Consider the following 27035-nt stretch of genomic DNA (forward strand, 5'->3'; position numbering starts at 1 on the left):
AATTCAATCTGTTTTTCCCTGTACTTGTTTGGGACGACATACATTCTCGAGTCATTATGGCGGCACCTCCTGGCCTTGGTTGTTGTGTTTAATTAACTTCCCGGGATTTATCTGTCATGCGTCGCCAATGAGCCAAGAAAGCTGCGAAAGATTGATCTTTTCAAAAGGCCGTCGAGTCATTGTGCTCTGTTTATTTTGCCCTGCTGAGCGATGGCTGTTTGATTGTGTGATGTATTTGGAGCGGCGCTACCTTTGTCTTGGGTACGTTTACCCTTCTTTGCAGCTGTCTGTTTTAGAACTTTGCTATTGTCTCAGCACAAACAATTATCTGTTCCAGTTAGCATGGTACCCTTAAGAATATCAACGTACAGTCCCTGGTTTTATCTAACAATACCAAAACAAAGAAGAGATCGTGCAATGTTTCGGCCTCACAACAGCAGTGGGTGGCACGGTGTTTAGGTGGGAGACGCCGTAGGCTAACATGTGCAAAGTAGCACGTGAGTTCCCAAGATTGGGTGAGGTGAACTGCCACCTTCCCCCGTGTCGACTGATCAAAGACGTAGCTATGCCTGAGCGACGGGGAAGAGGCTAGAGAGCGAGCTGCCTGTGATTCACCGAGACAGGCCCAACGATGATTCATTGATGATGTACTTGGAGAGAGTCGCTTCATCTCGTTTTTGCGAGCAGACGTCATCAAAGCACTTCCGCCGCTCAGGGGGAGGCCTCAGCGGGGACGCCTCCGCCGGGAGGACAGGCTCTCGCCCGCAGTAACGCTCAGCGAGGCGTGAAGTGAAACCGAGGTGCCACATAGAGCGAGAGGTCCGAAACATGTACTTTATTGATTGTTTTGTTTTTGTCATCTTGATTAATGCATCACACCGGACCTTTAGGACTCGTACAGGCAGGCGGGCGGGCGATGCGCAATTGACTTAACAGTATCACAAGCTAAGGAAAGCTAACAATATTTCATTGCAACTCGGTTGGATGGCCTTATTATATCGAGAAGTGAATTGATTGTTAGGATTTGAGCCAATGGTGTGGGATTTATTGTTGGTTAAAAGCATATTGAAGCGCCCACCATCCATTTCCTATAGGCCTTGTCCTCATTAGTGTGGCGGGTGAACTGAAGCCCATGCCCAGCTACAAAAGGTGTGAATCAGGGCAGTACAGGCATGTACTCTTCCAATTCATGGTGGCTTACATTTCTTCCTGTCACGGCCACTGACACCACAGCAAAGGTTATATGCATACTAAGAATGTAAGATTATTATATTTGTCCCTTGTGGTAAATGAAACGCCCACCCCAAACAAGACAACATTCCTGATAAACACAACAATCAAGGGCAAGTCGGAGTTTAATTACAGTGGAACCGGTGCACTAATATACTATTTCACGAAAACCGTACTATCAGCAAATCTGATTCTAATTGAAGGAAATTGCTTTCCCTGCCTTATAATATATTCCCAAGAATATTCCCACTTTTTTTGAGTCCTATCAAAAATTCCGACTGCATTGGCTGAATCTAATCCACAGCACGTATATCAGACCCACTCGCGTAATCTCCACTAACCCTAAATCTCCCGACCCTGAAGGCGAGGCTGAAAGTAGACCAAAATCTAATTATAACTGTAACGTACCAAACCCGAAACAGAACACCTAACTCACTTTTACCCAGCTAGTGAAACGTTATTATAATAAGATATCCTAGAGCGTGTACCTGTTGGAGAACCTGAAAAACATGCTCATGACATACCTTATCCAGGAATTGGGGTTAATCTTTCTCTTTCACTTTTAGAGGGATGGTATGCTTTGTCTGGATGACCTGTAGCCACTCACGAGTAGGAGAGTTGAATTAAAAAAAAAATAGGTGTGACATCCTTTGAGCGGAATATCAGGAAGTGAGGTGATAAAAGTACACCTGCATACTCCTTTGAGCAGAGCGCCCTGAGGATGGCTGGCAGTGACGGCGAGAAACCCAAGGCGACTTTGAACTATACGTAACCCTGCTATCATTTAACACTTTGGAGAACAAACAATCCAGAAAAGATGTGTTCTGTCAAAGTCATTATTCTCCTCTTCTGCTACGGTGAGTGTCTTTTCTATTGTATTCGTTCTTTCCATTTTCAATCAAATTGTTTTTTTTTTTTATGTTGTAAAAACAAAACAAAAAATGCCTGGAATTAAAAGCAAGGAGGACTCGTCTATTTGGGATGTTCTATCAGGCAATAATGGAAAAACCCTATTTTATGATGAACTTCTTCACCTGACGTGATATTGACGAACTCATTACATAGCTGATAAAAATGCAAATTGTCCAAATGGACTGCTTCAATCTTTTGTCTTGCTTGCCTGCGACTGACTCCAAGGGCGATAACATTTAACGCTAATACAGCCCCGGCTCATTTTATTGTGTATATGCGACTTATTTATGAAACGCTTGGGCTATAAAATAGAGCGCATGAAGTGTACGGCTCATGGGAAACAACAAGCGACTTTTTTTTGTCTAAACTTACTTAGAGTCATCCTGTTAAGCAAAACACATCATGTTACTGATTGAAGATGTTAGTTTGAAGCGAACAAACAAAGACTGGGAATTATCGTGCACTGAAATGACTCAAATAGACTTTGTCCCCGGTTTGTGTGTGACAGCTTGTCTTTCCACCGGAAACACGCATGTGTTCTTTGAGTCCAAGAATTTTTACAATGTGCTCAACTGGATCGCGGCGGAGCCTTCATCCACCGACCAAAAGGTCCTCTACAGCGTCCAGTACAAGAGGTACAGAACCAGGGGTATAAATATTGCGTAACAGCCGCAGGTCACAAAAACTACCGCAGTATCAACTTCATTTGGTCCGCCAAACTCATTGCAGGTACGATTCGGATCATCGTTTCCGGATCAAGAACGAGTGTCAGAACATCACGGCTCTTCACTGCGACCTGACGACGGAAACCCCGTCGCTCCCCGACGTTTATTACGTGGCGCAGGTATTCGCCAACGGTCGGTTCCACGGACGCACCACCAGGCTCAACCCCGTCGCAGACAGTAAGTCAGCACGTCGGTACACGGGAGTCAATTTTGAGCCGTGTTGGACGTTATTCCGTGTCCCCTACAGCTACTCTGGGCAAAGCCATCTTGTTTACAGACGTGACACCGGCGTCCTTGTTTGTTAGTGCCACGCTTCCGTTGGGGCCGAAGGATGTTTCCGTAGCGGACATCATCAAGAAGAGCAAAACGGGTCCCGTCAATACGTCCATTGAATATACCTTTAAGATCACCTCCCCAAAGTCGGCTGTACAGGTAAAAACACAATTTTGCATAATTCACTTACTGGATTGTGCAATAGCTGATCAATTTCTGTTCCTATGTGTGTCTAGTATTACCGCAGCTTGTCTGCTCAGTTTGAGTTCCAGTTGAAATTCAGCGAACGTGAATACTGCGGCTATGTGGTCTACAAGCCTTTGTGCCAGTGGGGTCGCAATGAGAGTGAGAAGGCCGACTTCTGCGCAAACCTACCAAGTAGGCACTCATCACTTACTTTGGTTGACGGCTTGCGAGATTTCAGACCACAGAAGGTTCTGGGTCCAAGTGTCCTTTCAGACATTTTTGGCATGCATGTTATGGTTAAATAAATAAAATCAATAAATTAAATACATAAAAAATTAAATACATTTTAATCTAAATAAATAAATAAAATAAAGTTAAATAAATAAAATTCTTGATTCTTGAGGTTATTTTGTCAGGAACTGCTTTAAATCGTGTCTCTGTTAAAACGTGAGAATGTGAAAGTGCTTGTGACCTTTTCTTCCTTCTTTGTCCTATTGTTGAGACCAAAACTTGCGTGAAAAATAATCTCCTGCTCGATCGTCACTAACTCCAAGACGATAACAGCGTCACATCATGCACACTACTTTCTCCACCTTACTCTGTCGAAATAGGCTTGTTTACTTTTTTCAGTCCCCGCAAGACAACATGCCATCAATAGAGACCAGTAGATTGAGATCTAGATTGACAGCAAAAAAATTTAGGAACTTGCGGCGTACATTCACAACAAACTTCTGCTTAACTCCCCCAGGTGACCTCACCAAGATTCTACCATGGCCGCTTACGGCCGCCACCCTCCTGGTTATCATTGCCATAGTGCTGCTTGGAGCTGTGCGTAGCTACGTGAAGGGCGGGATGTACAAGAAGCCACCTCGGTCACTGGTGAGTCACCACATTCTTCTCATATTCTTCTTTTGCTGACTAAACACATGGATCTGGAAAGGTGGTCGAACTGGAAAATCGGGCCCCTGTAGCACAGGATTTGGCACGTGGGTCCGAAAGTTGAAGGCATTGAATGACTGTAAATATTGACGTGTGGTAATTGCAACAGTAGTTTAGAGCCTCACTGAGCATCATTTTGTGGTGACATATTTGTGTGTAGACAGAACAATGAAAACGTGTTTCTCCGTTGTACTACGTCAACAAGAAATTACAGACCTCAAGCAGGGCCAGCGTTCATTGGTAGCTCAACTTACAAGTGAACTTAAGAGTTTCTCACGATGGTGTCATGTTCTTCCTGTATTTTGTATGTCTATATTAAACTTGAAGAGGGTGTAGGCAGACGCTTGATGATGAATCGCTAGCTTGGTAGCAATCTAGATCGTTTCTACGAGGTAACGTCATTTCCCCGAATGTGTCCTTTGCCTTTCACAATAGGAATTACGTACCGCCAGAGAAGTGCCAAATGTCCACCAACACCCAGAGAGGAATCTGCTGATTTGCAGAGTGATGGTCTCTGCTCAAACTGAACCAATCTATGTCTACAAGTATGCTTCTGCCAGGCTCAATCCAAACGGGGTTTGCGTCAGACCTCCTGGAGGCTATTCCCCGCAGGACGACCCTTGTCAACCCTGGCTGGGTGCTACTGACTCATCGGTGGGCAGACCAAAAGACCAGGCTTCCAGTAGCCAGTCCTCTGTCGTTTACAGCTCCATGGGGGGGGCGGTTCCGACAGAACCAAGCGAGTTTCCGAGGACCCTTGCGGAAAACACATCCGGCCTGGACGTGGTTCCGTCCGAACAGCTGCAATTGAACACGGTCCGAGATGCCAACGGACAACTGAAGTTGGCATCTGTGGCTTTCCAGGTAGAGAGAAAGCCTCTGCTATCCGACCGCTTGGAATCTGGGGGGAACGTTTCAGTTTTGGCTCTTGTCAATCGCTTGGATAGCTTTGACTCATCAGACTCTGGGTGTGTCGACGGGACCCCTGTACTGATGGACTGCGACCAAATTCCGTCGGCGCCGCTTGGAATTTACATAAGCAATAGTATGCCAGCCGGTGATGCCTACCCGGCATCGCGGTACAAACAAAACTGGTTGCCTCTTGATACCACACCCAACAATGATCAGGACTTCATGAGAAGTAACCGTGACTGGACTTTCACGAGTTCGACAGAAACGGAGTGTGGGGAGTTCAATGACAATGCAGAATCGCCAGGAATATTTCTTGAAGATTGGGCACTACAAATACAAGATTAATACCTGGTCTTTTAAAGCTATTTTTGTTTACTGTATTTTTCAGCGACATTTGACTCCACAAGGACTTTCAATTTTAGCTCCACCAGAACAAATGTGTCTTATAGCGATTTGCCAAAGACTTTGGGATCTTATCGCGAATTTGTGGAGGCATTTGGCCTTTAAGATTGATTTCCGTTCCACAGTCTATGCCTAATCAATGCTTACGCAGAAGGAAAGTCAGAATTACTGTGAATATTTGTAAGCACTGGTTGTTAAAATATTTCAGAGTGTACGTAAGGTGGTAACAGGGTGTGCTCTGCTTCATACGATTGGAGGGCAGATGGTAGACGTCAAGTTTGTTCAACAAGAGGCAAAGTTGTCACAAGACACTCATTTGCAACGTCATAAATCAACGTTATCTCCTTCAACCCTGTTGACTTGTCATTGTTTGTGAAGATGTACATATGTTTTCAAGTGTGATTTATTTATTTTTTGCAATGTTTTTTTTTTTACAAATTTCTATTCACTGTTAACTCTGTGGTCTGGTTTGTTTGCTTCAGTGTTTGCTAGTTCCGCACCTGTGTGTAAATAAAGCGGTCAACATACTCAAAAGCCTACAGGCAAGGTTCAAGTGACACTGATAACAGATTTAGGTCGCATTTTTGTTGATATAGAAGCTGTAAAGTAATGACGAGAGAGTGTTCTGGATAAAACAGAGATGTGACTTATGGGAAATGAGCAAACCAGAAAAGTTTGGACTTTGGCTACATTGAAAATGTTTGACCTTTCAAGGAATTTTAATTAAGTCTGAATTAAGGAGCAAAATTTTACCACTTGCGTTCGACTGAAAATGACATCACAGTTGCGCAGGGCTCTGGTAACGACCAATCACGGCTCAGCTTGTGGTTGCCCGGTTCAAAGGTGTTTGTGTATACAGGTCACTAGATCCGAGATTACAGGTCAATGAAAAACAGGTACGATCCACACTTTGAAGAGTCCAAACTCGAGCTGTGTAGCTCCTGGTTAAGAGGGCTTTCATTTCATTTTCATTTTTGTTCCAACCTGATTAAGTTTTACTGTTCTGCTGAAATGAACTTTACACGCTGACATCTGAGTGCATCCCAGCAACGCGGACGTTTACGATGTTTTTCATTTGCCTCTATGGTAAATTAAAAAAAGAAAACACCTATAGCCTGCCTTTAATTTCCCATGAGTGCAGATGTAATTAGTGCTGGTCAGTTAGAGATGTGTATCGTGGAATATGGTGAGGCGTTACAGGTCATTCAGATAGTCGTGGGAATACAGATCTGATAAAGTCTAATAATATTGAGACATTTGCTTTTGGCTGTGATATAGATTTAAAGGAGATATTTTGTGCATATCGCTTCACTGGTTCTTTTATTTCAAACAAAATATTTTAGGTTGCATTACCTGACATGTTTCGGCTTGTACTTCCGCCTTCATCAGAGTATTTTTGTCCAGGGGAAAATACTCTGATGAAGGCGGAAGTATAAGCCGAAACATGTCAGGTAATGCAACCTAAAATATTTTGTTTGAGATAAAAGAACCAGTGAAGTGATTAACAAGTAAAACCAAAATGAACTTAGTACAACTACATTTTGTGCATGATTCTTTACACCATTTTAATAAGAAGGTAACAGTTCTGCAGCTCTGCTTACCTTTTAGCTTGCACATGAAGGTATTTCTGTATTGTCGCGACTCTCTGAATGGCGACTCTTCGACCATCAGAGCTCTTCAGTCATGGACGGAGAAAATCAGTGCGGGGAGCAGATTGTGTAAATTAGCTGTACTGATACATGATTAAAAGTACAATGAGACGTTCATTAATTGTATAGATTTTTCTTACTGGGATATCATAATCCGGTGAAATTTAGTCATATTTTGAAAATGGCCAGCTAAAGATGCATAAAATAAAAGAGAGTAAAATGATTAGTAATACAATTTTATGACGAAACTCAATGCAAACAACTGTAAGTATTTTTTTCATAGTATGTAAAATGATTACTGGTTTTGTTACTGCCCATTTCTCTGAGAAGTGACAAAGAACCAAGTTTCACCAAGAGAAAAATCTGATGACAAAAAAATTATACGATAAATTTTGTTTTAAGCATTCCCTTTGAGAAATCACCCAACATGCATCAAACCAAATCGTGTTCAAATTAGCTGGAAGCCATCGCTTTGCCGAAAACTTCTGTTGTCTTGCTTTGTAACCGACCCATTGATGGGGACAAGAGAGGGAAAGTAAGCGAAGGTTTGCCAGCGAATAGATTGAAGCTGCCTGGACTCTTTAGCGGTTTGGATTTGGTTGTTTCTAGCTACTCCAAAGAGATGTTTCTTAACATCTTGATCAGACAAAATGGCTACATCACAGTGTTAGCGCTTTCATTTGAGAAGACGGGGGAATAAATGTTTGCGGGGCGCACGGGCCAAACGCCGTCTTCTATTCATAATACATAAGCGTGTGTAGGGAACAACATGAATGATTAATAGAGTCATTTTCAACATTATGCCCTCCGCGTCGCAGCCAGACAAACTCATTACATATTTCGTACCTCGGGCAGGCTCTGCAAGCGGACACGTGATGTCAGTGAATATCTGGGGGAACTGCAGCCAAATTGTTTTTTCAAGCAACGCTTCTATTTGCATCACTGTTACACAAAATTCCGCAAGTCTTTTCAATGATAGTATTTCTGAATTACAAGATTAATGGCACATACAGAACTGGACAGCACACTACGTAGTCGATGTTAGCTTGCAGGCTAGCCATTATCTTTTGCTAAATGACTCAAAGACAACCCAACCAAATATTTTTTATATACCTGAGAGAAACATGTCTTCCACAAATGTGTTGGTGACAATTTTGTTATTCAAATATGTCATCATTTTCAGTAGTAGTCACTTTCTACCACCAGGAAGTACCCTGGCAGCGCCTATTTTCCGCAAGAAGACAAAAAGGTCAACAGAGATGTTCAACTTTTTCCACTCAACTCAAAGTTTCAAAATAACTAGTTTTGGTTGCTTGTTGGACTTTAGCACACCATTTACACCAAGTCTACTCAGGTTTAATGGAAATCCCCTACGAGTAATTAAAGCCCTGAGCCGATCCCCGGCGGACGAGGAAGAATAAAAGGTAGCCAGCCTCTCTCTCAGCTGCTTTGTCCCACTGGTTATTCTTAGTCTGATAGTCATGGCTGGTGTCACGATGAGACGGGCAGACTTGGAAAGCCAAGCTCATATTGTGCTGCATATATTCCACAGCCCACTTAAGAGCTTATAAATAACGCCCCAACCTCCCATATGATGACGTCTGCTTGAGTGGAAAAGTAATATTTGCAGAAAGAAACAACAACAATTCAGGATGTTCAGGATGAAATGCTGAAGGATTTTTTTTTTGTTTAACAATGTTTCTTTTCTGACGTCATTCATTTGGACAAAAAGCAAGTTGATCCTTTGACACTTGATGAATTGAGGCCTCGTGAGGACCAGAGGTCTTTTGGTCAAATTTCAAATACAACTAACTAGACTTTAGAGAGGCTTCACTGCATTAAAGAAGCATATCTTTCTCTCAGTCAAAGTTATCAAGACAAGACGCGAAGGCCGTTGTTCTCCCGAAAGCATTCCGGCTGTTCCCATCAGCTGCTCTGGTCATTCATCATATCCCGTAGCCAGCGAAAGGCTTTTAATTCGACCTGACTACTGTTTGTGTATGTGCGCGCGCGCGACTGCAGGCATGGGGAGGTGGTCATGGATCTATATTTGACGACTTTACAGTGTCGGAGCTTTGCGTCGCTTCATCCGGACGGACCACAAAGGGATGAGACAGAAACAGAACGACAGAGAGCTTACACAGTGTTGATTTGGGGAAACGTTGCGATCCGGTGGATTCGACTTGTTTGCTTGAGAAAAAGTGTGAGTGACATCCAAAAATTTTCAAAACGGAATTTTATTTGTTATTGTTTATCCACATGCTATTGTAGCTTTTAGCACTTAATAACAAAATGGTTTCAGAGTCCGGCTGTATTCATATCTTTAGTTTCAATAAAGCAGGTGACCATTATCATTTAAATCTGTGATGAATTAATAATGCAAGTGTTAGTTTTTGAGCCGTGTTTTCCAAACTTTTGGGGCTCGAGGTCGATTGTAAGATGGTGTCCGCGGTTCAATACAAAGTCTTCAAAGACTTCATTATCCTTTCATAAAAAGACAATTAACTGCCAACATCCAGGTTAAAAACTTTGCCTTTGATTAAGGTCCTCTACAAACAATTTCAAACCATTCTGTTACGTATTTAAAAATGTACTTTTATTTCTTTACTTTAAAATGTTTTTAAAGTTTTCTGTTAACGAGTTGAAATGTTAGGCTTCATCTTACCCGTGATGCTAGTTAGGCTACACGCTAGAAAAAAAAAAGAATGAAATATTTGAAAATGCTAAAATGCACATTTCTTTTAATGACGGCGCTGACAAATGTCCAGAGACGTGATTTAGCGCAGGTGGCGTGCAGACTTCCCGTCTTGTGCTGTAAAGGTTACGTACACTTTATAGCACACGGCTAGCCTCGTTGACATAAAACCAACAGCGCCTCAAAGGCTGCATCTGCACCACGCTGATGAGCCAGCGTGTGTTGCCAGCTCGATTTTTCTCGTTCCTTTACGTCAGACAGACTTTTTTTGTCCTGGTCTTTTATTTTAAAGGCCACAATGGATACAGGATTTAATAACACTCCGCAGGGGGGGGACAAGAGAGCTAGTTTGTTCTCAGTTGGGATGAAGTGTTTCCCCCCTAACAATAACAACAGGAAATACTTTGTATTCATTGGTCATCTGTTGACAGTATAATTTTATATTTTACAAGTAGCGGCCTTCTCTCTAATAGACGCCACGAGGCGTCATCCACTTAAGTGGCCTTGGAACAACCTCCCCGAGGAGATCAGTTTTACTGTGGGATACTCTGAGAATTAGGATGGAATTTTAATGACCAATTTTCAAATATGATCTTTACTGCTGGGACTATTTAATATAAAGAAAAAGTGCAGTTGTGTTTTGATACAGGTTTATTTGCAATTAATTGGGAATAAAGATGGAAGTTAATTTAAAAAAAAAAAACTTGTCTTAACACCGCAGAGACAATAAGAGGCCAACAAGGGAGGTACGTTAGCCTACGTGCTACCAACAACGACTTAATTGAAAGAGACGCATTACATTTGTTTAAATGGCTGCCGTTTGTACAAGTGGGCGAATGAAGCAATAACTCAACGGCAACCTGAATTTGTTTGTTTGGTCGCATAAGACCGTTCGCTTAGCGGGAACAGCTGTGATGATTAATGGCGACCAAGAGAGCGCCGGAGCTCGACGGGGCAGTCATTAGCAGCAAAACAAAAAGGGTGATTCATTTAATAAGGTCGGAAAGAACGTGTTTACTAGGCCGAAAAAACCTCAGCCCGTTCACATTGACTCAGCAACGACTTAAAAAGCGGAACATTTCAAACGGACATTTTCCCCACAGAATTTAACTGAATTTTTCCCCTTTTAGAAAAAACAATTTATGTTTGAATATTGTTGCTTAGCTTCAGAACAAAGAATCGCTCTGAACTACTTTCCTCCCACGTACCTACAGGTGCCTATTGGGAGTTACCATGGAAACCAGGACGGCGATGCATCGAGAGCTGGAGGAAGAGTCATCCAGGATGTCTCACAGCATGAAGGTGTCATCGCGCAGTAACAAGAAGACCTTCACCTCGAGGTACGACACCAAGTGTTTGTACACACCAGATTCCCAGGGACATGCGTGCTTCCACACACACACATCTGCAAGGTCTTTCGAACTGAATGCTAATAATTCAAAACAAAAATGGCCTTTTGGGGAGGCTGGATCTGATCAAACTTATTTTCATTTATTTCTGAATTATTGTTTAGTTTTTTTATTTTATTATCATAATTTTTAATTTATTATTTTTACAACATTCGTAGATACAAACCAAGCACTGGCAGAGCTGGGGGGGAGGGCACCAGGGCACTGCCATCCCCTGAAATATGCATGCCAGACCAGATAAAATACTTTTGGATATTTTCAGATTTTTCTGGAAATTTCTTTGACTGACAAATAATTTGACCCACAAAACAGCCTTTCGGAACTCATCGTGGTCATAAGTCAAAGACTACCTTAACTCCACCATGTAGGGACAGGGGCATCAAGTTTAGCTCCGGCAACTTCGCCCATTTTCGTACACTGATGTTGCCAAGCAATATCTGATTTTGGGAGATGCTGTGTTCTTTCTAAACAGCTCCGATATGGCAATTTTGCAGGATCTCTGCGTGAAACCCGAGAGTTTTATGACTAGGCAAATCCTCACGCATCACTCCACAAAATGTTAATGCAAAATTCAAAGACAGAGCCCGAAGGCTTGCCTGAGATGAGCCTCAAATGGGGAATGTGACGGACAGGCGAAGAACCCGCACGACAACGTGCCTCCAGTCAGAAACTATAAAGCAGACGCGATAGCGGGAGGTAGCAGTGTGAAATTTCCTCCTCGGTGGAAGCCTTTCAGGTTTGATTTAAGAACTGAGCGCTTGTCGGACTCGTCTCGCTGTTTACTCGCGCTGCCTGCGATTTCTTTCCCCTTTTCTATTTCCCCTTTCTGCGGGAAATTGAGGAAGCTGTTATTAATGTTGGCAAAGCGCAAACAATGCAAGGTGGCGTGCACCTCGTGTGTTTGTCAGTCGTTTATATGCATGTGACGGCGTCTGCGTGCCGGAGCGATACTGCACGCTACATAATTCAACGGCCTCGGCCTTTCAGCTCGCTCTCAAAGGGACTCTATACAAAGAAGAAAGAAACGAAAATAAGACCTCAAAAAAAAAAGCAGAAGTTGTTCCGTGCGATGAAACACAAGGAGAATTTCCACAGCTTGCAAACAAAAAAGAAAAACAAGGAGTGGTGCGAGGATTTGCATAGCCATTTGTAAAACGAGGGGCTCGGTTGAAAACGACGCTTCGGGGCTTGCGAGCTCGCAACGGAAGCTAGCTTGTGGCACCTGAGCAAATAGATAAGACGCCGCGTGTTTGACGATCAAATAACAGCATGCTTTTCAACGACACGTTTGCGCCTCGCTGGAGTCTTCAGTCGACTACTTGTCAAAAATATAAACAAAAATTTGCAACAAAGCGCAGGCGGACAAATCTCCAACCGACGACTGCTAGCTAAGTCAGCCTCTGCTTACAAATTCAAATGCTGAGAGTGCATCAGTCATCAATGGATTAAAAACCCCACCCCCTTCTCCCGTTACAAGGATGCCTCAAGTGACCTTGGTGTTGGGCGAGCCAACGTCTCTCTTGTTCAGAGGCCCGCTAAAGGTCAGCTAACTCCATTGTTGCATGCTTTAAATGGACACGCCGCTACTTCGGCGTAGACTTACACGCATCAACTACAAATATTTTGTGATTGTATTCAAGTCGCCTTGTCAGGTATCTGTACTTAATTTTAGTGTAGAGATAGAATCTCAAGCAGAACAACGGCTGCATAGCATACATAAAGGACTTGTCACTATGATAGAAATACCCGATGAGCTTTATTGTCTTAACCGTCTCATGATCACATCAGAGGCCCCTGTTCTACCTTATTATATAAGCTCCCGATAGACCGTGCGTGTGTGTGTGCGTGCGTGCGTGCGTGTGTGTGTGTATGAGCGCAATGTGCTCATCAGCTTTATCTCACTTAAGCGAAAACAGGTCATGCGGCGGATTCGATTTTGTGCCACAAGAGGAGAGGAGGCCTCTCGTGGAAGAGAAAGGCCAAAACAAAGATGCCATGTGACGCGGCGAGGCCTCCGCTAGCCTCATTAACACCAACCTCTTGAGAGGGATGGCTTAATGTGCCGTTTATATATAAAGAAAACGCAGATTGTCAAGCTCCGTCTTGGTAAAAAACAAACAACAGCAAATAACCACCTACAAGTGGCAAAGAAGCTCACTCGCCGGCTTATCCGCTAGCGTCACGCTGACATGGGGTATTAGCGCTATTGACATTTCAAAGAGCGGCCGCCTGTCAAGACGCTCTTACCGAGACTTTGCTGTTTTGTTTGTCTTTGTTGACTTTTGCACCTTTGTCACAAGAGTTTCCACATCCCTTTAAGCTCCTTACTGTCTGCGGAGATAGGAGCTGTCATTTTTTTCTACCAAGGTATATGTGAGGAAATTCAACTTTGAGATGTTTTACCCTTAATAGGGTAAAGCCTTCCAGCATCGGCAAATGAATACAAAGAGACTGAAATGCCGAGTACTGTTTTTCAATTGTTTTGCAGTCTCTCAGGGTGGAGTTGAAGTAAAAAAAATGAAATAAAATCAAATTAATTTAAAAAAATTACAGATGTTCACTCACTCCATGCTGATGTCAACTAATTATCTGTTCACCATTCTAGATCTTTGGTTACAGCTGTGATGTAGAAAGAAACTCAAGTGTCAAGTTTAGATCAACGCCAATCACTTTCATTCTCTCTCTTTGACAGCGAGGAGGAAGTCGTCCCATACTCTAATCTTGTTCCCATCATCCCCGCTGACGTGATGTCCGTTAAGGAGATCCTCAACATGGAAAACGTCCCCCGTCACCGAACATGGTGAGATACAATCGAGTCGAGTGTGTCGCAGATGCTGGGCATTTTTTCCACGTTCTTTGACAATTATGAACTGCTGCTAAAACATTTCGACGGCGCAGTGGGAGTGAAATCAAATAAATAACAGCAGGCAACATATTTGGGATCTTAAAAGACAAGCGGCGCAGACAAATAAGATAAATAAGAACTGCCGGCACCACTGGTTGGAAATGTAACTTTGGTGGCAGGCACAAACATTTGGCAATCGTCTTGGCAGCTGTTTCAATCGCAAAATCAATCAAAGCCCCGGGGCACTATTGTATTCCGAATCTAATTTTATGAAGGCTTTTGTCAACGCCAAATGGAAACAGTTGAGAACTTGATGACTTTCTTCCTGGGTTATCACCGCGAGCTCTCCGCTCCGTATTTAGTTGGAGTGGATTCAAATGCTCTGTAAACTAAAAGCTAGATTCTCATTTTTTGACAAAGGTCGGAAATCGGGGCTCCTCTTCTCCCCCATTTATCTACGGAAGGCCGGATAGCGGACACGTGTCCTTTTTCACCAAAAGGACCCTCGAAGGAGTCATTGAGTGCAGCCGTTTTCATTTATGGTAACGGCTGCTGCGATTCATCCTTCCATAAATACGTTTCCGAAAAGACTGAATAGTCGCATTTGAATAAAAACTCCACACAGGAAGGATGGCGCTGCCATCGGAACCTTCGAACTGTACGGCGGACATGCCAGCCACAATTTCACAACGCTCCCCTTGCTCCTATTCAATTTCATTTTAGAAGAAAATTTGTCGTTTAAACCTGAGCTAGATTTTTTTTATAGAAGAAAGTTCCAGGCGCCAAAACAACACCTAGTTATTTATTTCTACCTGTACTTTTTGTTCCACTTGAGAAGTTTCAACCATTTTTGGGTCATTCACTCTCTGGTTAATTCGTCATTTGGTACAGCTGTCTTATCGGTCTTGACTTTTTTATGCTCCCTGCCTTGCGTTTCAACTTCTTTCCCCACTGAGAGTTTTTATAATTTGAAAGATGGAGAATAGGTTGATTTATTTATCGTTCTGGGGATGAGATAACATGTCTTGTCACCTTTGACATGTCGCACATCTCGTTATAATGGAAAGGAGGGCAAGAAATCCTCCTCGGCTGTCATGTATGGATCTAAAAATAATCCCAGACAAGAAACACTGCCTCTTTGTTAAATGTACTTATAAGAATGTCTGCTGTCCTGCTTGCATGTGTCTGAGTGTGCCATCTTAGCATGTATAGGCCATTACTGACCCTTTCTTGATCCATCAGGGCCACTGTAGTTCCAGTCCATATTTCAGAGAGGAGGCCAAACCCTGAAAAGTAAAATGCAAATTACATTTGTTTTATTTTGAGCTCCAGAGTAATATTTTTGTTTTTTACTAGGAGCACAGTTGCCTCTAACTTAAAACTGTACCATTAAGGGAAAACTCGGATATTATGTTCCAAGTGGGACATTTAATTAGCCCCAGCAATTTGGAATTCAGCCTTGGCCTTAAGTTACTACTTTTCACATTCTTGACATTTGACTTGTCCATCTTGGGAACACAGCTTCCCCGTTTTGGCCTTTCAAAAAGATGTGTAGTTACTTAGGAATCCAATAATTAGCCCAACGGGACACGTCAAAGTGCACGGTACCTGTCGGGACAGGAACTCCTGACTGAACAATGAGTGTGGCTCAATTCTATAAGCAGACAAGCTGTCACACTGCAAGTGAAGAAGACAAGCAGTTATTTTGGACTTGCAGAGGGCGAGCGAAGAGTATAGAGGATGACATCTGATGCGCCCTGAAAGACAAAACGTGACAGTAATGAACCTCAGCTGCAGGAATCGTCTGCGGGGCAACTTTTTTCGACAGTCATCAACCAATCCCAACCCAGTCTCCTTACTGCTAATGTGCTTGGCTCTCACCTTTGGATTTCTCCATCTGTTAAGACCTCTTGAGGATTGACACCTCTCAGAAAAAGGAAGGAAAGGTAGCAGGTGTGAGTCTTTTTTTTTCCAAGCTTGTCAGTAACAGACTAAAAAAAGTACTATTTCAATGAATCCTTTGAAACCAACTTTCTAAAATGCTTGTAAACACATAAAAGACGATCAAAAATATAAATGAAAAATATATTTAATACCAAGCAACTAACAAACTGAAATAAATGTGAAATAAATATAAATGATTCATGAAATGATAGATAAACATAAAACATCTCTTAGCAGTGCAGACAGTCTCCTGACAAGGGTGAGGAGAGTTTGTTTGGAAGGGTAATCCTCCATTTTCCCACTTTGCTTCATTCTGGAAGCTGACACCATGTCTCCTGATGACATCCCCAGGCAGAAGCATATAAAGATGAAAAGGTATTGGGCCTAAAATTGAACCTTGGGGAGCCCCACATTTAATTTTATGTTTTCATACTTGCAAAGAAATCAGTTAAAAGTAAATACAGACAGAGGAGTCACAGAGAAAGAGCAGGAGAATTAAATGATTAAAATTATGTGATGGGACATTTGAACAAAAACTAGAAGATAAAATTTCAGCGAATGAAAATTTAACTCAATTAAACTTCACAGAGGAGTGGGAAGAAGTGAGGGGAGAGAAACGTGTCAACCGCAAGATTAATTTGTGCGTGTGTCTCCAAATGGCTCCTTCAGCAGCACTGAAGCGTAACGTTGGATTGACAGATGGATGCGTGAATGTTTTGTCTTGACAGGAGCTGTCCTCTACATTGCTAATAAATATTAAAAATGTCCTCCAGTATAGAAATTAAGCCATAAACAATCTCACTCCTGCTGGCTGAAGTTCTCGGCCCTTTTGCTTTAGGACCAGCTGTCTGATTCCATATTTTTAAAAAGAGTTTGTGACAGGAAAGGTCACAAACAGTATTAAAGGAGCCGCAGCTTTCTGGAGAGTGGTTTTTCCACGCATGAGAATACGTGTGGATTTATGCTGTTTGTACATTTCGCTGCCAATTATCCCAACTACTTGTTCAGCCCTTCGTGCCAGAGCGGTCGTCATAGATCAGAGCTGCGTTTGTGAATATTTAATCACGCGATAGATCACAAAAGGCGCGCCCCTGGCGACGAGTGTCATATTAAAACGTTCTACCTATGCAAGTTTTAGTGTGCGCGCTTAGCTAGCTAGCTGTAGACGACAACGGAGATGGCGAGGCACATTAAAAAAAAAACATGAAATGTATTTGGGAAGTGGCATCACGGGCCACTAGAATCGCTTATTCCTGCTTCATGATTAAATATCAAGGCCTTTAAGTTTGTCTGGGAACGTTTTTCTTTATATAGTTGTAAGAATTTTTAAAATGGCATCGCCTGCAATGCACTCTGGCATAGATTCTACAAGCCTTTAATGCTTGACTGGGGAAAAGTTCATTAGTTTGGTAGATACTCAGTTAGTTCATTAGCTAGCTAGTCAAATGCATACCAGATGTTTTCTTTTTAGATGAACGAGCAATCAAAGCGGTCTTTTTTGCAACTTCCCCAGTCTACCTACTGGGGAAACATTTTTTAGACGGCTGCTCGGGCCCAGATTTTGGTCATGTTTTATGACACAATCAACCTAATTCTTCAACGTCGTTTAATTGATAATTACGTCATCCAGGGAAATCTTAAGGGAAACTCGAGTGGCCGACAAAAGCTACCATCGAGACGAGTGGACGATGTTTGGAAACGAGTATGAGAAATTTGATGTGAGGATGATGCGGAACCAGCGTTTGCTACGCACACGTGTGGACAAGATGGCCCTTCGTAACGAGGTAAATATTGTGAGACATCATTTGGACTTAAAAATACATAATTGAATTTGTGTTATGCAACGCTTCAGGCACAAAGGAAGGCGTCCGAGTACTTGGAGTATCTGAAGCGTCTAAGTCAGAAGGTGCCAGACTTCGCTGTGCCCCTTAGGGCTCACACAATCTGGGAGGGCATGACGGTGCAGTTTGCCTGCGTGGTCCAAGGCTGCCCAGCTCCTCAGGTCACATGGTAAGATGTTTCAGATATGGATCTGCTAACCAGTCTTTCTGCACCAGGTGATCTTGTGTCAAACTGCCGGTTAGCAAATTTGCAACGCAGTTCTAAGGTTCCTGGTACAAATCTCCGTTGCAGCCTGATTTTTTATTTCAAAACTACGCAGGTTAGGGTCTTTGAAAAGGTTCACGCAAGTCGTTGTAACTCACCTCTTGCCTAGTCAGTTGGAAAAGGCTCCAGCTCACACGAGATTCTAATGAGGACAAGCGCTAGAAAAGATGGATGGATGGAAGGTAGAGGTCTTATTAATAAATATTCGGCATAATGACGGAACGGCATTAAAATTGCATTTATGCGAAGACATCAAAAAACCCTCAGGTCAAATTCCCACTCCAACTGATTAACACCAAATATATTGAAATATTTTTTCTTCAAAAGTCCCACTTTCTTTGTTAAAAATGAAATCTTAGGCTACTGGATGGAATGAATCAACGATCGCAAGGGTGTAATAATATTTTGTTAGCTTCCTTCCGTGCCGTCGCGAATCTGTGTTCCTTATAAGTTCAATTTATGCAATCAATTGTTGATTGATTGTGTCTTGAAGGTACAAAGACGGTAAGGTGCTGAAAAAGCCTGACATGCCGTGGAATTACGGGCTTCAGCAAGAATTTGGTCTTAATTACCTGGAGATCAGACGGTATGGAACTAGAAATCTACATTTGGTAACAGTCCAGAAATGTGCCTTATACCTTTAACTTTGTCCCATTAGATGCTCTCCTGATGACGCCGGCGTGTACAAAGTGGTGGCCAAAAGTCCTCTGGGTGAAGCTATGACCTTTGCCACACTGGTGGTGAACTGTGAGTAATTCTCGACACAGGGCAATATATAGGTCAGTATTTTACGTACGTGGTATCAACGATTGGCACCATAATCTCCATTTCTGATTTGACACTCTCTAGATACCATTTTCACATATTGCACAGCCAAGTAGTGTCCATCACATAAACGATCTTGCAGTACTCATGCATAATGAATTCAAAAGGTAGATGGAGAAGAGTCGGTGTGCCACGGCAATGACTTTGAACTAGTGTGTCCTCTCATTCTCTTAAATACAAACTTTTTTTTTTTCTGTGTCTCCATTTTGGATGGGTGCTGCTTCGCCACGCAGCGTATAAAGGAGCCATGGCTGGTTCAGATGATTCCCGGACTCGTGGTAAGCTCCCTCTAATGAGTGTTTACATTTATTTTACCCTATGGATGTTCCACCAGATTCTGTAACAGTATGTCAATAGTCACTGTTTGGTACATAGTACAGTCATTTGGTTTTAAGGTCAGAGTTCAGTTTGTATTGGTGCAACTTAAGAACGCGCACCACCCATGCACATTACTTTATAAGTAAATATGGAACATAAAATAGAGATTTTTTTGGGGAGGGGGCTAGCTTCTTTCAGAAATGAATGATGCAGACAAGTGCAACAGTAACGGGTGAAACAGAGTGAATTATTAAGCTATAAAAAAAGGCCATGAGCATTTTTATTGCTTTGGCTCCATCTGAAAGAAGAGGCAGTTTAATTGCCGCGAGAAATTGTGTTTGCGTGGCGCTAGTTTCTTTTTGATATGCGTTGATATAATAGCATTGGCATGATGCCGTCTTCAAATCAGTCAACAAGTTTGACATACCGCTAAAAAAAATTTGGCTGAGCTGAACTATGGTCACTGATACCAGTACCAAGTACTGACATACTATATGTATATCCCAATCTAGCAATATTCTGGGAATGTTCTGTTCCTCTAATGTCTGATCCTAAAACAACAGCGCAAGCTCTGATATCTTAAAATGAGGCTGGTATCGATATCGATACCGGTACCGAGTATCGATATTCACCCAACTCTAATTTTAATCTCTAATGAAGCAAGAACGCATAGGAAGCTTTTTTTGTTCTCTGGATTTTTTCCCTGGATAAATTTTTTTTCTATGACACAATTGCGAGTACCATTTGCACAAAGCCTGATTGATAGATATGTAAGGCAAACGCTTGATACGCCAAAGCAAGCAAAGCTGGCCTTTTAAAGGCCCTGATAAAACAAAGTAAAGTAAGTCTCGGGCACGGCGCCGTCCAGAATGATTTATCGTTGTTTGCACTGCTCTCCATGCGCCGGGTCTCTTTCTTGTTCTCCACGATTGCTTAGGTGTGCCCAAACGGCCGAGGTATTCCCTAATCATAGGCATTGTCGTCCACTCATGACTCATGTGATGTCATCTCTATTTCTTGCTCTGTGTCAACATCAGCGTGAAAGAAATACGTCCCGCCACCGTCATAAAGCTTTGAATAGCATTTTGTCAGCATATTATGGGACAATGTTACTTGAACGTCGGGACGTCGTATGGAAGCGATCACAGCTCGCAAAGGCGAGTCAGTCAATCAGCAAAAGAGCAACCGCGGCACATTTATCCCAGCGGTGACGCAAAGGTCGAGTCTTTGAATGATGGCGCGCGACGATCCAACCGGGGTGAATTAAAACAGCGTGTATCCTTGTGATAGTCGAGAACACAAATAAATTATGCCAGATTTTTTCTGATTCCTTCCTGCCACCGAGTTTTGACAAGACCTCACAGCACCCGAAGCTTCTGTTTTTTGCGAGATGGTACCGCCTCAGTGCCTTTGACAAGTGCTAGCTGAAGTAATAGCGTGTCAGGAACGGTTCACTATCCGCGAGCTGTCACATCTTTGGCTTTTGCATCGTGCTTTGCTTGAGGGAATGCCTCACTCGTGTTCCTTGGAGTTAGATTTTTCTGCGACCCTGAAGAAGGGTTTCACTTCAAAGACACAAATTTGATTTCAAGCTACAATTCTGTCAATTCCTGATTCATTCATGCTATAGAGACTATATTTAAACAAACAAACAAACAAACAAACTATTAGCACTATGACAGGTGCTTTGTTAGGGACCTTCTCTGCCTCTAATTATTTTGGATCTGATGTTTGTGAACTGCTCTTTCCAGCCTCGCAGCAAGCCGGCTTTGCTACGACCTTTCCGCCAACCTGGGTGAAAGAAGGCGAGAGTCTCACCCTGAACTGTTCCTTCACCTCACCTCTGCTGCCCTTCCAACAGGAAGTCACCTGGTTAAGAGATGGTAAGGTTCTAGACTGAGCTGGACCCTTTGCCATAGACGCCGACTTAAGGGTCCATTTATGTCGCCGTTTCAGGTACGCCACTGCTCCAATCTGGTGCTGTGGACATGAAGACCACAAACAATGAAGCTTCAATTACAATAAACACTGTGTACAAGGAGCATGAAGGAGTTTACACGGTCCGCCTGAAGACCTTGGATGGAATCCTGGAATCTAGTGCCTATGTCTACGTTGAAGGTATACATGGGTTTGGGACTCGTGTGGTTCTTTGATCTAACATTCATCCATTTTTATTATCATTATCATCATCATTATTATAGTGCCATTTTTTGGGGGGGATTAGCCGGATATTTACAATTTAGCAGCTTTTATTTTTCTGTAATTACTTCAATATTATTCATAATGTGCTTTTAATTGAGTCGCAGCTGATTTAAAGGGGCAGGCAGGCCAAATGGTATGAAATCCTCTGCCAGCTCCCGTGAGACCAAATCGCTGCCACATCGCATTAGATAGTTCTCAAAACAAGCTCGCGCATTGCATTCTGAAAAACGTGTTTGCATACAAAATATGATCGTGCGCCAGTTCTCATCTCTCGTCAATTGTGTTTTGCACTCCCAAATAGTTTATCTTTCTACCAGACTTTGGTTTGCTTTCCTGCCGGCGCATTCATTCAGCTGGGAAAACTGCATCATCGGTCACGTGAAACTATGTGTATTTTTCCACAGCCGAGTGCATTTGCGAATAATCACACGAGCACTCACATTAGAACTCTTGTCATATCGTCTCAAACCTTTGACAGCATTACGCGCAGTAGAGCAAAGCGACTGGCGACAAAAGGACGAGGAACCGCTCCCGGATGATGCCTCAAAAGTGCGTCTGGGTTGCGGTCTCGCCGTCTCCCTCGTCACAAAGCCTGTTCTTTTGCGAGAGCTGGAGGTATTAATTAGTCCGTCTGAATGCAGTGCCTCCATTCAGCAGTTACATTTGCATTACAAATACAAGGTTGGTGTTGGTGAGAGCAAAAACAAACATGGGAGCCGCAGGAAAATAAATGAAAAGATGTGTTGGATGGTTTTTATTAGGGGAGAAGAAAAATATTATCCCCCTCGTAGCCTCAAGACAAGGTTTGGAGCATGTCAGATTCCATTACAATCCGCTTTGCATAAATGAGAAACATTAATTATTGGGTTTTTTTGGTGTCTCATTCAATCTAGCAGCTGTTTTAATATAGTTTGGAACATAACGTGGGCAGGCATTCGTGTCCTCTTTCCTCACCCATATGCCTTAAGTGCCATCTGCCAACAATAAAATACATCTCCAAAACATACAAAAAAATCGCAAAACAACAGAAAATAACACTGGCAATTATACAAACACTATAACTACCTCTCCATATGCCTTGTTTTAAATATAGTAGTGTATCACATGCAGATATCACTCCTTCGAGAAATTTCACAGCCAAAACGATGGGAAAGTCCAAAAAAAGGGTCCACATATTTCCACAAAAAAAAAAAAAAAAAACTACCAAATAACAAAAACATCAAAAAACAACCAACATCCTCTTCCTCAATTCTTATGGTTCCTCAGATGCGCCGGCGACAGTGGTTGGAGTACCTGCGTCTCCCCTTTTGGTCCAGGTGTCCGACATCAACAAAGACTACGTCTTCCTCACTTGGCAGCCACCTAGTGCCGACGGATCGTCGCCCATAGACGGCTACTACATCGAGAGGTAAGACAGGCAGCCTGAGATTCCAATTTTGACACAACCCAAGTGCTACTTTTTGGCTTCTTCAAACACACAGTTTATACACCTAAGCCAAATCAAGATTTAATTACCGTACTGAGGATATTAAAAAAAGATATATTTGGAATGAATTACCCAGAGAGGCCCTGAGTTACACATTAACAAAAGCACGATTGTAAAGTGGGAGGCTCATCTTCTCGGGAAAATTGATTAGCGGCTGATAAAACTGCAGTCGGGGAACGCGGGGTAGCAGGTGAGATAGTTTTCATGAGATGAATGTTAGGCGTGATAATTATCAGCCCTGCAAATACAGGAATCAAAGACTCCTGCTGGAGGAACAGGTGCTGCTCTCAAGTATCAACAATCCACTTTTTTACTTTGTAATTTGTCTTTGTCGAGTTTTTTTTTTTTTAGTATTGTGTTAATGCCCTCATTCATCTGTGCATGATGATGCCGCTGTGTATGTTTGTGTTTTATGGCTTTTAATTGGAGCGCTGGATGGAATTCCTAAACATGGCTGTTTTCGAGATGGACCACCTCGCTAGCTATCCAGTTCCCTAGCAACGGCCGTATCGTTAGCGCAAACTCCGCTCATCTCTCTTTGTTCTCCAGAATGTGGCAATAGATTGCTATTGAAGTTGCCGGGCCGCACATTTATCTTTGAAAATAAGTTTCTAATGTGTTTGGGAGGCCCTTTGTTTGAGCGCGGTGGTTATTACGGGCCTTAGCGGGGTGTTTACTGCTTTAGATTTGTCGCGCAGTCTCGCCATTATGTTATAAAAGGGGAACTTTGAAAGTAATGTGCTCGTTTATGATTGCGGGGAGCCATCAATCTGTCCTTCTGTTTTTTACAGGTGTGACCTCAGTCAGGGCCAGTGGCTGCGCTGCAATGAGAATCCTCAGAAAGCATGCCACTTCCCGGTGTTTGGGCTGAAAGAAGGAGCCACGTACCAGTTTAGAGTTCGGGCGGTCAATGGAGCCGGCGTGGGGCGGCCCTCCAAGGCGACTGAGCCTGTTGTCACTGAGGACCCCCTCCGACATGCCAGGACCATGGGTGAGGTGCTGCCGTTAAAAGGGAGACAGGGAGGGAGGTGAGAAAGAGGGTGGTTCCAGGACGTAACCCTGCGGTACTCCCAACACATGATAGCCACAGTTCTTGTGACTACGAAAAGTGATTACACGTCATAAAACCAGTTGATTAATTTTTATTATGTTGCATTATGTTTTTATACGGTGTGGACCCGTGGCCACACTTTCATAAGAAAACAGCGTTACGTTTTTTTTATTATTAAAAATGTTACAAAAGGAGGGAGTCATTGCAATTTATTTCATGAGTAATTTTTTTTTTTTTTACTTATTTGTACTGTACTTGCCATCCTAAAAAGAATTTCATCAAGTCAAGGTCACACTGTCTATACATCTATTGAGATCTATTTAATTTTACTGTGTTACTACTTTGTTATGTACCGTGTAAAAGAAATATTTCCTTCGGGGTGTACTGTACTGGACTATGGCCGTGTTTCACCAGGGATTGAAATGTGCACTGAGATGTAGCATGTGTGTGTGTGTGTGTGTTTTCCTCTCAATACATAATAGGTAGGGCAGATGGGCTTTGGTCCAGCGTTGTGCATCATTAAACACAGATGAAGGACAAGACATAAGGTTGACCGCCTTGCGGCCCACTCTCCATCCATCCATGTTGCTCCCCCTCACCTATTTGTGTCTCTCTTTCTCTAGTTGTCACGCCAACCTATGGCCGCCATTTTGACACACTCATGCTATCATTATGACTTCATTAGAGCTCAAATTTAACGGTCTTTGTCTCTCGTGCTCCCTTAGTGGTCACGGTGCACGGAGGGACCGTCGTCATCGTAAAAGATGAACTGGAAGGTGAGAATTCTGTTCCATTGTTACAGTGAAGGCATTGACGCTGTCTTCATGGCAGCGTCCTCCACACGCATGCATGAAGGTGAAAGCGTGCGTGTTATGTGCGGCTTCATTCATCGCGGGCAAACTCTTTCCGGCTAATGAAATATTCATAAACGAAAACGGCACTCAGTGGAACAATCCTCATTTGGACCCAATTGCACACTGCTTTGAAATTCCTGTGAGGAACTGTCACATGAAAGAGTATTTTGCACCACACACACACACAATTGGATTTACAAAAAATGAATGCTATGATATAATGTTTAGAGAATTTAGTCATCAAATCATAAAAGTTGTTTTTAGAGGTCACTAGCTGGAAGATGACGCAACTTCAGTTGGTGAGGCTGTCTCTTCCCTGCCCCTAATGCTAAATCAAACTCCTCTTCATCTTCTCCTCACGTCACAGGCCAGGTCCGAACTCCTCTCCCGCCCACCGACGTCCACGCCTGCGAGTTCAGCGACACATATGTGGTGCTGAGCTGGAGCGAGCCAGAACCCCGAGGGAAGGAGCCGCTCACCTTCTACGTGGAGCGGGTGGGTCAAACTCAACATTATTGTCTTTTGAAAGGCTGGATTTTATTGGATCACATTCTCATCTCATCATCTTTCCCGCATGTGCTGAAATGGAGGATCAATGTGTCATCATCACACGTTTGTTGGTTTTAGGCCGCCCGGCGCTGAAACATGTGGCAAATTAAATGCACGGGCTCCCCACTGCCCTCTAATCTAACGAGACAGGTGCAAGTGAACACGCGGGAAAGAATATCTGTGATTTCAAGGTTGGGTGCAGTTTAAGGTCAGCGCTCCCATCACATCCTTTACTGAACATGGGGGAAAAAAAATCGCACCACCTTTTCATTCTTTCAACCCTGAGAATCATCAAAAGTTCAAATAAGATGAATCCCTCCACCTTGTGGGTGCCTACCCGCCTCATCTTCTCAGCAATAAAGGCCCCCGGGCTGTGCAATATCAAGCCCAGACGCCCCAACATTTTCCAGCTCTATCAGGAACGTGCCGCAGGAAATAGAATTTTTTATTGGACTGTTATGCGTTACTGGAGTAATAAAAGTGTCAGAGCTGTCAAAAGCACATGTGAAATACAAAAGTTTGCTACTTGCCGTCCACTTATTTAATGAAGGCCGCATTCAAATATATCTCTCGCCCTTGAGCCAGCTTTGTATAATCGGTGGTGCCTTTGACGGTCTTTTTCTGGCTCGCATTCCACCCCTGGCAAAAGTGCATTGGAAAGTCAAATAATCCTTCAAGAAAAAGGGGAGTCATAATGAAGGCTGGGCTTTGGAGCGAAACACGACGTCGACGTTAAAGCTGAGCTTTGAAAGGGAAAAATGGTGTTGGTGTTGTAAACATTGGGTACAGACAGACCGTACCGATACCAATACCGACACCGGTGCCTGTGTCAATGCATTCCTAATGATTTTGCAGTCTGACTCACATTTTGGGCTGGCTTTTAGTCGGAAGAAGGGAAGAGCAGCTGGGAAATGGTCAGTCTGGATGCTGTGGTCAACTCTCCGAGGTTTCCCGTCTTTGACCTGGTCAAGGGAATGCGCTACCACTTCAGAGTGCGTGCAGTCAACAAGTATGGCGTCAGTGAGCCGTCGGAGCCGAGCGGTCCAATCTGCTTAGGAAAATCACAAAGTAAGTATGTCTGTGTGCACGCGTGACCAACTGACCAAACGACCAACCAACCAACCAACCAACCAATTGACTGAGTAAACGACGAACCAATGAAACCAACCAACCGGTGGACGGACCAACTAGCTGCCCAAACGACCAAAGGAAATAAAGTGTGTAGTCATTATTTATTAGCCAACCATTTTTGTTTTTTTATAGGCGTCCCCGCCCCACCTTCCTCCATCCTGGTCTTCCCAGACACAGACACCTCGGTGTCTCTTCAGTGGCAGGAACCCAAAGACAACAAGGACGTCCTGGGATATTACCTGTACTGCAGCCAAAACGGCCAAGGGGACTGGAAGGTCATCAACAACAAACCCGTTACTGAGCCCAGGTGACAACGGACACAAAAGGCTTTTCTCCCACACATACTTTTTTATTCATTTAATTATTTATTTATTTATTTATTTACGCTCCAG

At 43.0% G+C, this 27035-nt stretch overlaps 2 protein-coding genes across 4 annotated transcripts in view; both read left to right on the forward strand.

Moving 5' to 3' along the window:
- The first annotated feature begins 588 nt into the window (after nt 1–588).
- ifnlr1 (interferon lambda receptor 1) lies at nt 589–6113 on the forward strand. 2 transcript variants are annotated; one of them, XM_037274064.1, is made up of 7 exons: nt 589–2087; nt 2651–2777; nt 2872–3044; nt 3115–3299; nt 3377–3515; nt 4063–4205; nt 4701–6113. In XM_037274064.1, the coding sequence occupies exons 1-7, from the start codon at nt 2048–2050 to the stop codon at nt 5520–5522; spliced, it is 1629 nt and encodes a 542-aa protein (XP_037129959.1). In that variant the 5' UTR covers nt 589–2047; the 3' UTR covers nt 5523–6113. The 2 variants fall into 2 exon arrangements, with proteins under 2 accessions (XP_037129959.1, XP_037129960.1); XM_037274065.1 differs by having other exon boundaries at nt 593–2087; nt 3377–3518; nt 4075–4205.
- A 3132-nt stretch (nt 6114–9245) lies between these two features.
- myom3 (myomesin 3) overlaps nt 9246–27035 on the forward strand; it is a 28583-nt gene continuing 10793 nt past the window's right edge. Inside the window, exons 1-16 of one of the 2 annotated variants that reach the window (XM_037274062.1) lie at nt 9246–9431; nt 11138–11263; nt 14025–14132; nt 17752–17905; nt 17974–18131; nt 18721–18813; nt 18886–18974; nt 19286–19330; nt 21122–21253; nt 21327–21488; nt 22839–22980; nt 23850–24049; nt 24835–24885; nt 25331–25458; nt 26397–26580; nt 26776–26950. In XM_037274062.1, coding sequence (XP_037129957.1) covers nt 11157–11263; nt 14025–14132; nt 17752–17905; nt 17974–18131; nt 18721–18813; nt 18886–18974; nt 19286–19330; nt 21122–21253; nt 21327–21488; nt 22839–22980; nt 23850–24049; nt 24835–24885; nt 25331–25458; nt 26397–26580; nt 26776–26950 — 1928 coding nt within the window. In that variant the 5' untranslated portion in view covers nt 9246–9431; nt 11138–11156. Of the gene's footprint in view, nt 9432–11137; nt 11264–11934; nt 12069–14024; nt 14133–17751; nt 17906–17973; nt 18132–18720; nt 18814–18885; nt 18975–19285; nt 19331–21121; nt 21254–21326; nt 21489–22838; nt 22981–23849; nt 24050–24834; nt 24886–25330; nt 25459–26396; nt 26581–26775; nt 26951–27035 lie in introns of those variants that run through there. The other variant, XM_037274063.1, reaches the window with a different exon arrangement.

This window comes from Syngnathus acus, chromosome 16, assembly GCF_901709675.1.
Source record: "Syngnathus acus chromosome 16, fSynAcu1.2, whole genome shotgun sequence".
Taxonomy (NCBI): Eukaryota; Metazoa; Chordata; class Actinopteri; order Syngnathiformes; family Syngnathidae; genus Syngnathus; species Syngnathus acus.

What these genes read in the sequence shown, in the direction of transcription:
- ifnlr1 (XM_037274064.1), top strand. Translation starts at nt 2,048, where the DNA reads ATGTGTTCTGTCAAAGTCATTATTCTCCTCTTCTGCTACG. An exon ending in TACAGCGTCCAGTACAAGAG is followed by an intron (nt 2,778 to 2,871) that starts GTACAGAACCAG and finishes AACTCATTGCAG; the next exon opens with GTACGATTCGGATCATCGTT. An exon ending in CGACTTCTGCGCAAACCTAC is followed by an intron (nt 3,516 to 4,062) that starts CAAGTAGGCACT and finishes CAAACTTCTGCT; the next exon opens with TAACTCCCCCAGGTGACCTC.